General features: G+C 39.5%; 1 protein-coding gene across 3 annotated transcripts in view; it reads left to right on the forward strand.

Annotated features, from left to right (window-relative positions):
- C5 (complement C5) overlaps positions 1 to 14,197 on the forward strand; it is a 129,274-nt gene that overhangs the window by 18,978 nt on the left and 96,099 nt on the right. The window contains exon 1 of one of the 3 annotated variants that reach the window (XM_055271250.2): positions 11,634 to 11,727. The exons of 1 other annotated variant lie outside the window; for it this stretch is intronic. In XM_055271250.2, the coding sequence (XP_055127225.1) occupies positions 11,663 to 11,727 (65 nt within the window). In that variant the 5' untranslated portion in view covers positions 11,634 to 11,662. Of the gene's footprint in view, positions 1 to 11,633; positions 11,728 to 14,197 lie in introns of those variants that run through there. One more of the 3 variants, XM_055271251.1, reaches the window with a different exon arrangement.

Below are 14,197 nucleotides of genomic sequence, written 5' to 3' on the forward strand. Positions count from 1 at the left end.
CAGATGAAAGGAAAAGGCTTTCTTTTGAGACAGTCTTGCTCTATAGCCCAGGCTGGAGTGCAGTGGTATGATCTTGGCTCACTGCAGTCTCGACCTCCTAGGTTCAAGCTATTCTCGTGCCTCAGTGCCCCGAGTAGTGGGGTTACAGGCACATGCCACCATGCCCGGCTAATTTTTGTATTTTTTGTGGAGATGGGGTTTTGCCATGTTGGCCAAGCTAAAGGAAAAGGCTTTATGTTTATATTTTAATACCTTAACAGCATTTTTCCTGGTTTTTTGAATAAGAGACACCACATTTTTATCTTGCACAAGGTCATTCAAATTATGTAAATGGCCAGAGCTACTTTTTTGTGTGTGTGATTCTGGGCTTTTATTATTTTTATTTATTTATTTTTTTTTTTTTTTGAGACAGAGTCTCACAGTGTCACCCAGGCTGGAGTGCAGTGGCAAGATCTCCGCTCACTGCAACCTCCATGTCCTGGGCTCAAGTGATTCTCCTGCCTCAGCCTCCTGAGTAGCTGGGATTACAGGCACCTGCCACCACACCCAGCTAACTTCTGTATTTTTAGTAGAGACGGGGTTTTACCGTGTTGGCCAGGCTGGTCTCGAACTCCTGACCTCAGGTGATCTGCCTGCCTTGGCCTCCCAAAGTGCTGGGATTACAGGTGTGAACCGCTGCGCCCGGCCCAATTCTAGGATTTTTAAATGAAGCAATACAGACCTTATGATTATCAGATTCTTTGTCTGTAAAATGAGTATAATGCTGAATCATTCCAAACAACATCAAGTGACTTCTGCTGCTGGGCAATTATTTTATTAATTTATTAATTTCATATTTTCTATATAACTTTTATGAAGATATCCAGAAAGCATTCTAGGGGTCTCAGGATAAATAGAGGGAAATAAAATTACTTAGAGTCAGTTTGGTGGGGCGGGGAGGGATAGACTAAGTGTTTGTGAGGTTTGGCAGTTATTTTGGAAGGAAAAAAAATTAAAAGATTTTGTGATATCTGGCTTTTTTCTTGTAAAAAACAGAGACTTTAGCATGTCTTCTTTTAAAAATAATTGAAGCAGAAAGAAAAGAGTTGGAAAAGCAAGAAAGAGTAATCCTAGAAAGAGTAATCATAAGAACTCCATAAATGTTTATGTGATTTTCAGTGCTAAGAAAATCGCATTTCAGCATTCTTAAGAAGAAGGCAAATCAGCTGTTATCTCAAGGAAGCGAAGAAGCTGGTTCTCAGAAGAGATATTAATATAAGATAAGAAGCCAGAGTTTACCATGAAAAGCTGTCGCACCTAAGCACTGACTTAATCAGCACTAATTATTCCAGCTTTCTTTGGGAAGCTATTAAGTTAATACCAGCAGGTGGCGCTTTCAAAGTTGGCTCCTGAAGCTGCTGCTCTTCAGGAACTTAAAGTACACTTGGAAATTCTAAGTATTGATGACCGAGGAGCAAGGGCCTATTGGTGGTGGTAGTGAATGTAAGGAGCTTTCATGAAAGTTATATTTTTATAAAAACAGCTAATCTAGTGTAAAATTAACTATTGCTATGTAATAAATTCCCCCAAAACTTAATGACTTAAGATAACAACACATCTTAATTATCTGCCCAGTTCCTATGGGCAGGAATTCAGGAACGGCTTAGCTAGGTAATTCTGGGTTAGGTTCTCTTATGAGGTTGCAGTCAAGATGACAGCTGGGCTGCAGCCACCTAAAGTCATGACTAGGGCTGGAGGATTCACTTCACACGGCTCTGGGCAGGAGGTTGCAGTTCCTTTCCACATGGGCCTCTCCATAGGCTTCCTGAGTGTGCACACTACATGGGGGCTTCCCCTAGAACAGGCAGTTCAAGAGAGAAAAAGGCAGAAACAGCAATGTCTTGTATGACCTAACCTCAGAAGTCACACATCTTCACTTTTGCTGTATTCTATTGGTCAGATGAATCAGTGTGATACAGTGTGGGAAGGGACCACACAGAGGCATGAATACCAGGGAGGTAAGGACCACTGGGAGCCATCTTGGAGTCTGGCTACCACATCTAGCCACTGGATGAGTACCAGGTATTAGAATTAGATGAAGGAACTTATGATGAACAGAAAGCAACATTGTCTGAAAAAGCGTGGGTCAGTGGAACCAAAGAAGGTGGTTAATGAGCTGAGCTTGATTCATTAGAAGGTCTAGGGTATAGAAAGAACAGATTCAGGTGAAGTTATAAAACTGTGAGAGATAAAGGGAGAGTGAGCATCTCCTCCTTGTATGTTGTTTCCTTTTGATTCCTCTAAGGAAAATATGCTTAACTGAAATCCATTATTAACACTGGATTTTCTTTTAGCCTTATTATTTTCCACTTCCTCCCTACTTCCTTATCTGAAATCCTATCCTATTCCATCATTATTTAGGATGTGAAGTGGCCTTTTGGTACATGCTATTCCAACCCACTGCTTTGGTGACTTTCAAGCATAGTTTAAGCAATGGCTAGCGATGGCTTTCTTCTCTATTTTTCCCAGTTACCATTCAATCTTCAAATACAAATTTATCCACGGTAGATTTGAACCACTGTATTTCCCAGAATGTGGCTTATCCAGTTATTATCTCTTTCCACCCCTGACCTTTCCAGTTTGTCTTCCCAATTTGCCATCTGCCTGGTGGTCATTTCAGCCAGTCTTGCTCCAGCTCTATTGAGGAAGGGAGAACCAGACATAAGCCAGACTAGGTATTCAATTATGTAACATTTATTCCCACCTTGTGCATTTGAACCTTTGCCTAGAATACACAATAGTATATAATAAGAATCAAAATGTGTGGACTGGGATATAAATTATTTAAGAGTTTATAAAATACAGAATTAGTTACAGACAAAAAAGGCCGGGCACAGTGGTTCACGCCTGTAATCCCAGCATTTTGGGAGGCCGAGGTGGGTAGATCACTTGAGGTCCAGAGTTGGAGGCCAGCCTGGCCAATATGGTGAAACCCCATCTCTACTAAAAATACAAAAATTAGCCAGGCATGGTGGCTCACCCCTGTAGTCCCAGCTACTTGGGAGGCTGAGGCATGAGAATCACTTGAACCCAGGAGGCAGAAGTTGCAGTGAACTGAGATTGCACCACTGCACTCCAGCCTGGGTGACAGAGTGAGAATCCATCTAAAAAAAAATTTATATATATATATATATATATATATCTGGAGAAGGTGTCAAAGAGAAGGTAAGACTTCAGCATAGGCTGGGCACGGTGGCTCACGCTTGTAATCCCAGCACTTTGGAAGGCCGAGGCGGGTGGATCACGAGGTCAGGAGATCGAGACCACAGTGAAACCCCATCTCTACTAAAAATACAAAAAAAAAAAATTAGCCGGGCGTGGTGGCGGGTGCCTGTAGTCCCAGCTACTCGGGAGGCTGAGGCAGGAGAATGGCGTGAACCCGGGAGGCGGAGCTTGTAGTGAGCCAAGATTGTGCCACTGCACTCCAGCCTGGGTGACAGAGTGAGACTCCGTCTCAAAAAAAAAAAAAAAAAAAAAAAAAGACTTCAGCATGGTTTGGTATCTTTCCTGGCTTTTTTCTACGGATCCCAAACAATCAAATAGAAATTTCTGCAACTTACTAGATGTGTTCCCTGAAGCACTACATTTTTCTGAGCCTTAGTTTACTCATTGGTAACCAGAGGGTAATAACACCCTTCTGCGTGGTTGTCAAGATGAGAGATAATTTAGCAAGTTAATTATCACAATAACTGATAAATGTTGGAAACTAATAATGGGTAGCTATTGTGTTGTCGCCATTTGGATAAGCTCCTTAAAGGCTGAGAATACGTCCTGTATGTCTGAGTCTCATAAAATCTCATTTAAATGCAGTGGAGTTTACAGGTCTTATTGAGATGTGATTAATATTTATGGCATTTCTTCTTAATTGCTAGACTGATTACTGAGAAGTGAGAAGAATGCTTCAAACAACATCAGGTTTAAAGTCTGAGTGAGAAGGATATTTTGGAGCAAAGACCTTTTACAGCTTATGAGATAAAGAAGTAGGTTACACAGAATCTACTAAAGGGAATCAATGCCATAACAAGAGACAAAACTGTTTACAGTGCCTTCTAAAAAGGATTCTAATCCATTTACACTCATTTACTTCTTATTATTAATCAGTAAGGACTTAGTACTGACATTTTGTTATTCATTTTCTGCTTGTTTTGTTGGTCCTCTCTTCCTTTCTTCCTTCCTATCTTCCTTTGTGTAAAAGTGATTTTCTCTAGTAGTATGTTTTAATTCCTTGTTTTTTATTTTTTGTGTAGCAATTATAGCTTTTTGGTTTGTAGTTATCATGAGGCTTGCAAGTAACATCTTATAAACAATTATTTTAGACTTATAACAACTTAACTATTATCACAAAGAAAAGTTTTTAAAAGCAAGCAGAGAAAGCCAAACAAACCTCTACACTTTATCTTTCCTGCATTTTGCCTTTTTGTTGTATCTATTTATATCTTTTTACATGGTCTGTCTCTTAAAAATAATTGTAGTTACTATTTTTGATAGGTTTATCATTTAGTCATTCTATTAAGTATATGAGTGGTTTACGTACTGCAATTACAGTGTTACATTATTCTATATTTCTCTGTGTAATTACTTTTACCAGCGATTTTTATACTTTCAGATTATTTCTTCTTGCTCATTAATAGCCTTTTCTTTCAGATTGAAAAAACTTCCTTTAGCATTTCCTATAAGATAGGTCTAATGTTGATAATATTCCTCAGCTTTTGTTTGTCTAAGTGTTTCTCCATGTCTGAAAAATAATTGTGCTGGGTATAATATTCTAGGTCGGATGTTTCTTTTTCTCAGTACTTTGACTATGTCATCCCACAAGCCTGTAAAGTTTCTGCTAAGAAATCTGTTGCCAGATGTATTAGAGCTCCTTTATGTTGTTTGTTTCTTTTCTCTTGCTTCTTTTAAGATCCTTTCTTTATCCTTGATTGTTGAGAGTTTTATTATTATATGTCTTGAAGTAGTCTTATTTGGGTTGAATCTGCTCGGCATTCTTTGATTTTCTTGTACCTAGATATTCATATCTTTCTCTAGGTTTGGAAAGTTGTCTGTTACAATTTCCTTGAATAAACATTCTATCCCAATTTCTCTCTCTCTCTCTCTCTACATCCCCTTTAAGGCTAGTAACTCTTAAATTTGCTCTTTTGAGGCTATTTTCTAGATCTTGTAGGCATGCTTCGTTCTTTTTTCTTTTTAGTTTTTTCCTTTTTCTCCTCGGTGTATTTTCATATAGCCTGTCTTCAAGCTCACAAATTCTTTCTTTGCTTGATCAAGTCTGCTATTGAGAGACTCCAATGCATTTTTCAGTTTATCAATTGAATTTTCTATCTCCAAGATTTTTTAAAAGAAATTTTCATATTTTATTGATAAAATAATATGTAGTCACAAATATTGGGGGAATAAATGTAGCCATACACTTCTTTGTCTTAGTAATCTATATTTTAGCCAGCTCCAGAATTTCCATTTGATTTAAAAAATTTCAATCTCTTTGTTAAATTTCTCTGATAGAATTCTGAATTTCTTCACTGTTATCTTGAAGTTCATTGAAGTTCATCAAGGCAGCTATTTTGAATTCCCTGTCTGATTAGTCATGTATCTTCATCACTCCAGGATCGGTCAGTGGTGCCTTATTCAGTCCATTCAGTGAGGCCATGTTTTCCTGGATGTTCTTGGTAATTGTGGATATTCGTCCATGTCTGGGCCTTGAAGAGTTAGGTATTTATTCCCATCTTTATAGTCCAGGCTTGTTTGTCCCTGTCCTTGAGAAGGTTTTCCAAGAATTCAAAGGGGATTGAGTTTTGTGGCCTAAGCCTGTGGTTATTGCAGCCATCTCAGCACTTGGGGGTGCCCTAAGCCCAGGAACACTGAAACTCTTACAGACTCTTAGATACACAGTCTTGGTGTATCTAAGACTTGGGAAGATTGGGGAGAATTCCCTGGGTTACCAGGCAAAGTCTCTTGCTCTCTTCCCTCTCTTTCCCAAATCAGAAGGCATCTCTCTCCAGTCTTGGCTAACTGGAGCTGGGGGAGGAGTGATGCAGACACTCTACTGGCCACAGCTGGCATCACACTGGGTCATACCTGAAGCCCACAGCCTTCCAGACCAGCTCAGTACTGGGGCTCACCAAGGCCTGCAGCCACTACTGCCTGGTTATGCCTGCTGCTAATGTTTATTCAAGGCCCAAGGCCACATTAGTCAGCAGATGGTGAATCCTGCCAGGACCAAGTCCATACCAACCGAGCAGTGGATTCCCTTCTGACCCAGGGTGGGCCTAGAAACACTATCCAGGAACAATGCCTGGAATCGGGGGCTTTGGGAATCTGTTTGGTGTTTTACCGTATTGTGGCTAAGCTGATACCCAAGTTGCAAGACAAAGTCCTCTGTGCTCTTCTCTCTTCTTTCCCCAAGCAGAAGGAATCTCTCCCCAAGCATCAGTACCTGAAGTTTGGGAAGGAGTGACATACATACTCCTGTGGCTGCCACAGCTAATGTCAAACTGTGTTGCACCCTAAGTCCACTGCCTCCAAGACCAGGACAGCACTAGACCTTGCCCAAGGACTTGCTAACAGAGGAAAAAAAATCTGTAAAATATTTCAGAGTGGAATATTTTGAGCCAATATGAGTGATCATGGTCTTGGGAACAAGTCTTAAGAGGTTCTGAGGAAGTGTGCCCGAAGCAGGTAGGTTATAGTTTGATTTTATACATTTCCAGGAGACAAGAGTTACAGGCGAAGACATAAATCGATACATGGGAAGTATATATTGATTCAGCCCAAAAAAGCAGGACATCTCCAAGCAGGGACTTAGTAGTTATAGGTGGGTCTTAAGGATTCTTCAGTTGACAATTGGTTGAGAGGGTTAAGCTATTGTCTAAAGGCTTAAAGTCAATAGTAAGTAATGCTTGAGTTAAAGGAGGTTGTGGGGTCCAAGGTTCTTGTTATGTAGATGAACCCTCATAGATAGCAGCCCTCAGAGAGAATCAATGGCAAATGTCTGTCTCTTTGCAGACCTTTGAGATGTCAGACTCTCAGTTCAACTCTGCTAGATCTGGGAAAAGCCTAGAAAGGGAAGGCCTGGTTGCGTTAATGGAGATTATCTACAGATGCAAATCTCTCCCACAAAAGATAGCTTTGCAGGGCCATTTCAAAATATGTCAAATATATTTTGAGGTAAAATATTTTTATTCCCTACAGGGTCTGCTATCTGTCATGTGATGCTATATCAGAGTCAGGTTGAAAAGTAAGCCATATTACAGCAGGTTTATTTTTATTTATTTATTTATTTTGAGGCAGAGTTTTGCTCTTGTTGCCCAGGCTGGAGTGCAATGGCACGATCTTGGCTCACTGCAACCTCTGCCTCCCAGGTTCAAGCAATTCTGCTGCCTCAGCCTCCTGAGTAGCTGGGATTACAGGCACCTGCCACCACACCCAGCTAATTTTTGTATTTTTAGTAGAGACGAGGTTTCACCATATTGGCCAGTCTGGTCTTGAACTCCTGACCTCAGGTGATCTGCCTGCCTCAGCCTCCCAAAGTGCTGGGATTACAGGAGTGAGCCACCACGCCCAGACTATACCAGGTTAACTTTTAAAACTCATTTAATGATATTTTATGGTTTGTAGCGTGTGATTCCTTGCGTGAATGGCCTGAGGTCTTGTTTGTAATTTGGTATCTTATTGCCACAGAGTCTGTTTTGTCCATCTTATGATCTTTTAACTTGAATGCTGGTCAGTTGTGCCTAAACTCCAAAGGGAGGGGGTATAACAAGGCATGTCTAACCTCCCTTCCCATCACGGCCAGGAATTCAATTTTTAAGATGTTTCTGGGGTCTCTTTGGCCAAGTGGGAGTTCATTCAGTCAATAAGGGGCAAATTGGGGGTGCTTAGCATTTTATGTTTAGTCTACACACTTTAGTCCTTGTGTCCTGACTGCCACTCAAATAGACTCAGGACCTCAGACCACTTTAGTTAGCCAGTGGTGAAGCTAGCCATGACCTGGGTTTCTCCCTCTGGAGCAGAGAATTTTCCTCTGTCCCAAGGCCTGCCTAAACGTGCTGTCAGAATTCTGGGCGCCTGCAGAGTTCTGTCCTGTGTTATGTTCCACCGTGACAGGGCAGCACTGACTTCCAGTGCAAAGTCCCGTACTCACTTTGCTCTCTCTCCTCCAAGCACACAGATTCTGTTTCCCGCTGTGCAGCCTGTGGTTGGAGGAGGGGTGGTGTAGGCAATGCAGGGAGACCTTCCCCCCTACCCCCACTCCATCTTCAATGCCTCTTTCCTTATCATTACGGTAAAACCAGGCACTGTGATCACTCACCTGATTTTATGGCTTTTATGAAGGTGCTGTCTTGCGTGGATAGTTGTCCTATTTGGTGTTCCTGTGTGGAGAACTATCTCTGGGGGGGTTCTGTTCAGCCACCTTGCTCCACCTCCGCCCTCTCTCCAGTCAGTCTTTAAACTGCTGGCACCGAAGCCTCCAGTGCCTTTCTCCTCTATATCCCATGGAGAGTTACTGAAGTAGTTCTTTTTGGATTTCAGTTGGCCTTTTATTAGAGCCTTTCTCCTAAAGGATTAAAACATGAGACTGCGGGCTTGAGCCAAAAAGCAGTCAGAGGGACAAATACTGGGTTTTACTTAGAATAACTCACCTGCCTAGTGCCAGCCTACCACTCTTGAACAAAACTTGTATGATTCCCATGTCTCCGTTTAGAATAATTTAATTCTGAGGAGATGCCTCTGTTTCTCCACTGGCCTCTGGACATGGAACAGGCACATGAAAATTATCTGGGGCAGTTATGGGTCACATCACCTCTCTTACTCTAGCCAGCCAGCAGGCACTTGAAGTTTGCAATCTGATGGGCTGAATTTCTGAAAACAATAACAAACAAAATGTAGCTTATTTTTTCTCTAAATTTACAACCCATTAATATACCTCCCTATAAGCTGTCTGATTTTGAAAATTATACATGATAAAATCCTTTATTATACATAAAGAAGAGTTCTGTAGTTTGTATTAATAGAAAATTGGTGTCCAGACATATTTTACCAAGTAAGTATAAAATAACTAAAGAATATCCATTTGAAAGATACAAAATTATTATCCTGCTAGGAGCACCTTGGTGTCAAGGTGACTTCAGGGAACAATCAGGTAATTCAGCTCCTTGGCTGGAGTGAAGAATGGAATGTTGAGGCTGGAGAACTAAGCAGGGCTCAAGAGGGGCCTTGTGTACTAGGCTAGGTCATTTGGGCTCAATCATGAAGGGACAATTGAGGCAGCATTAGCAGGAAGGTCAGGTGACCATGAAACTTGCTGCCAGATCTGAGATTCTTCTCTTTTAGAAATGCAGTATTTATATAAAAATGAAAGGCTCACCAAAGGTCACATTTTAAATTATAAAGAAAAAAATCGTCTTTTTTTTTTTTTGAGATGGAGTCTGGATCTGTTGCTCAGGCTGGAGTGCAGTGGCGTGATCTGTGCTCAACCTCCACCTCCCAGGTTCAAGTGAATCTCCTGCCTCAGCCTCCCAAGTAGCTGGGATTACAGGCACCTGCCACCACACCTGGCTAATTTTCGTATTCTTAGTAGAGACGGGGTTTCACCGTGTTGGCCAGGCTGGTCTTAAACTCCTGACCTCAGGTGATCCACCCACCTCGGCCTCCCAAAGAGCTGGGATTACAGGTGTGAGCCAGTGTGCCGGGCCTCAAAAGTTCACCTGTGAGCCACATTTAGAAGGTAGATAAAAAATTTTGACTAAACACAGCTGAGAATCTATAAATTGTTAAACTTCAGTTCTGTTGAGAATCTTTGAGATCCATCATTTTCTAAATGTTTTCTACCAGAGAAACAGGACAATGGCTTGCAAATATTCGTTATCAGTATTTACTCTATAGCTCAAGCAAACAAACTTATTTGCACTTAAAATACAAATATTACCTACCTTGATTTGAGTGTTCTTGTTCTCTCTTAAATTTCATTTCCCAAAAATGATGGCAAAAGTACTGTTTGTTTTAACTTGACCCATCTTTTGCAACCCAGCTTAATCATTTCACAGATTCCCTTTTGAAATAAATGGGCTAGATGATCAGACAATAGTGGCAAATGTTTGTCATTTCAACGACATATGCAAGAGATACCTTTAGTGAAATTTGTATACCAAATTTCCCTTTGTGCTCCTGTTTTTCCCTAGTGAATTCAGCATTAAAGTGTTTGTAAATATTTTTGGTTTATTCTTTATTAATTCAAAGCAAAGAATGCCAATGTGACCATAAATATCTCATTTATATATCATAAATATCTCATTATAGAAATATGTTTAGAGACATCTGTTTTATTATTTTAAAGAAGAGTACATATTATATATTAAGGTAAAAATAGTACTAAAGAAGAGAAGGTAGTAAATAAAAAAATTCTAATGAACATAAAACATCATAAAAATTAACTTAATTAAAAATCAGCCAGGCACGGTGGCTCATGCCTGTAATCCCAGCACTTTGGGATGCCAAGGTGGGTGGATCACCTGAGGTCAGGAGTTCGAGACCAGCCTGGCCAACATGGTGAAACCCTGCCTCTATTAAAAATACAAAAAATTAGCTGGATGAGGTGGGACATGCCTGTAGTCCCAGCTACTTGGGAGGCTGAGGCAGGAGAATCCCTTGAACCTGGGAGGCGGAGGCTGCCCTGAGCTGAGATAGTGCCACTAGACTACAGCCTGGGTGACAGAAAGAGACTCTGTCTCAAATATATATATATATATATATATATATACATAAAATTTTAGTATATTGTGAATTAATTACTAGATTCAATTGTTATAGGAAGCTTTGTTTTTCTGGAGCTCTTATATTAAAATTATTAAAATCCTCACTGAAAAGTATAACGTGTTTTCTTTAAAAGAAAGATATTCTATATCTGAATAAAGACAAACTTTGAACGAGTGGTATATGACTTAATAAATATTGAAGAATATCTATTCTCCAATGCTTAGAGAATGATGACAGCATCCTCCACATGGTGTTTTCATTGCCAGTCACAACTTTCCTCCACCTAATATTCTCTAGACTGAGACAGACCAAGGAACAATTCCCTCGACCTCCTTTGCAGAGCTAGGTTATGCTCAGACCATTTGCAGCACCAACGACACTGCCATTCAGGTCTCCAAAAAAGATCATCTTGTGAGTCCTGTCTAAACCAGGCCCCTTCTAAAATCATTTCAATTTGAAACAGAGTCCAGGTGGGTCTTCATCAGTATTATAGTGGACCTGCCAGATGTGTGCTTGCAGGTGATGCAACATCAAAGCAAATGCCCTGGGCAAGAGAAGAAAGGCCAAAGCAATGGGCTTACTGGTTTCTAGCTTTGAGCCACTCTTCATAGTGCCAGATTCCCATTTTAGAGTCCCTTTATTTGTATTAATAAAAATAAATTCCCTGGGTGTAAGTTCCTGTAAAGTACTCCCTATCTGTATTCCTGGGCATGAAAGGGTGTTTTAGTTCCAATTCTAGTTTTCCCACTTAGAGGTTCACCTTTCTGACATTAATAATTAACCAGATTATCTGAATTCTTCAAGTTCAGTTTATTTAAAAGGAGACTATCCTCAAAAGGGTTATATCCGTGGTTTCCTGCTACCTCCAACCATGGGCCTTTTGGGAATACTTTGTTTTTTAATATTCCTGGGGAAAACTTGGGGACAGGAGCAAACGTAAGTAAAACAAGCTATCTTCATTTTTCAATGCATCTTAGTTATGACGAATGAAGAGTTAAATTTAACAGATTCTGTTAATTTGAAAATAACTTGCTACTTCTGAGAACACCAAGTGAATAGTATCATCTCTGAATGAGAAAGTCATGGAAGCATTTTGATTTGATGAGTAGCTAACAACATGACAGCTTTTACAGAATTGTTATTTATTAAAATTTACGTAAGTGATTATTCAAATTCCTCTTCAAAAAAGCACAAAAGAAACTCCAGATAATGAACTTTCTTGACATTTTTTGCTTTTTTTTAACTTGGTGTTTAGTTTTCTTTGTGTTTTTCATAGACTATACACAGTTAAACCAGGGTTATTTAGGAGTCAATCTAATACTGTGATCTGAAAATCTGTTGTTGTAATGACTTCTATCATACATTTATGGGCTGATTTTTTACAGTTTTTAGTGTCATTATTGAGATAATATGCATTTTAAGTAATGTTTTAAAAATATTGATCTTATATCTAGAAATATTTTAATACTGAAAACTAACTGTAGATCATCTAATCAAACCTATTCATTTTATATATGAGGATAAGTCCAGATAAGGGAAGTGACTGACCAGAGGTCACAGTTCTAGAGAGACAGAAACAGGATTTTTATTAAGGTCTCCTGTTCATCACTTCAATTTTTTTCATTTTGTCATAAATGTATACGTATAAATATATTACATATAAACACATACTTAGGATGTCATTCTTTTTTAGCACCCTCGTATTTCTGATCTGTGATCTTATTACATGGCCACAAACACTCAACTACCTTAGCATCTTGCCTTTATTATTTCTTTTTGAAAGATGAGCAGCTAAGGCTTAGAGAGACTGAAATTAAGTGACTTCAAATTGGTGGCAGAACTAGGGCTAGGACCTGGGTTCCATGATTCTTGTCCAGACTTATTCTGAATTATTTCTACTAGCCCTTAATAAAAATTATTTCCTCACTTTCTCTGAAAAAGTCAGAGTGTACCATTTACAACATGGCAATCAATCACTTTAATTAACTGGTTGATTGATTGACTCAACAAATATTTATTGAGCACCTAACCATATGATAGGCACTGCAGATATAGCAAATGGTAAGACAATTCCTAGAGCTTGCATTCTAGTGGGAGAAGCAAGTAATGAATGAATGAACCACTGAAAGAATGTGTAAGGTCAGGTAGGTAGTATTATGAAGAAAAAAATAAAGCAGAGTATGAGAATTAAAAAAAAAAATTATGGGGCACTATTTTAAAATGTGGCCAGGAAAGGTTCTCTTAAGGAGGCTGCACTCAAACAGAGCCTGAAGGAAGTGAGGAAGCAAACCATGCACATATCTGAGGAAAGAGCATTCCGGATAGAGGCCAAAATAACATTCTTGCCTCTCTGCAAGCTCAGTAACCTGATCCTCTGCAGCAGTTGAAAGACAAAGAAAACTATGAAATTATTTAAATGGATAGATTATGCTACTGATAAGTCAATAAGAACCAAAATCTTTTTAAAGGGTGGTTCCAGAATATTCTTTTAGGGGCTTCTAAACACTATGTATTTTATGCTTGACTGCTACCGTCACATAGACCAGCAGTCCTCAACCATTTTGGCACTAGAGACAGGTTTTGTGGAAGACAATGTTTCCATGGACCAGGATTGGGGTGGGGATGGTTTCAGAATGAAACTGTTCCACTTCAGATCATCAGGCATTATATTCTCATAAGGAGCTTGCAATCTAGATCCCTCGCATGTGCAGTTCACAATAGGGTTCACGCTCCTAGGAGAATCTAATGCCACCACTGATCTGACAGGAGGCAGAGCTCAGGTGGTAATGCTCCTTTGCCCCACTGCTCACCTCCTGCTGTGTGGCCTGGTTCCTAACAAGCCATGGACTGGTATTGGTCCATGGCCCAGGGATTGGGGACCCCTACCATACACAATTCAAAATTAAAGCAATACTAAACTGAAAAACATAAAGCTTCTATAAATACTGAAATTAAAGTAGCTTTATATCTCTAAATTTTTCTAATTACAAAACTCTTTATAAATTCCATTTAGTACAACAGTTGAAAATGTTAATTCTGGAAATGGGCTTCTCAGGTTCGACTTCTAATTCTATAATTTGTGAATTATAGAATTCATAAATCCTATATGTGTGGCCTTGGGAAAATTAATTAGCAGTTTCTTCACCTTAAAATTGGAGTAATAGTTCCTCACAGAGTGGTTGTAATGACACAGTGAGTTTATACAAATAAAGTATTCAGAATAGTGCCTTATCACAGGGTAAAATTTCAGTAAATATATCTTATTATCATAAAAGCTGAGCTCCCCTCATTTTCTGCTATCTCCTACTAGGCATGTGGGGAAGGGGAATTCAGATGATGGTTGGAAATCTGGAAATTCTTTCCTCTCTTTTGTAATTTGCCTATAAGTGGATCCAAATTAATTGTA

Source organism: Symphalangus syndactylus, chromosome 3 (genome assembly GCF_028878055.3).
Source record: "Symphalangus syndactylus isolate Jambi chromosome 3, NHGRI_mSymSyn1-v2.1_pri, whole genome shotgun sequence".
In the NCBI taxonomy this organism is placed as follows: Eukaryota; Metazoa; Chordata; class Mammalia; order Primates; family Hylobatidae; genus Symphalangus; species Symphalangus syndactylus.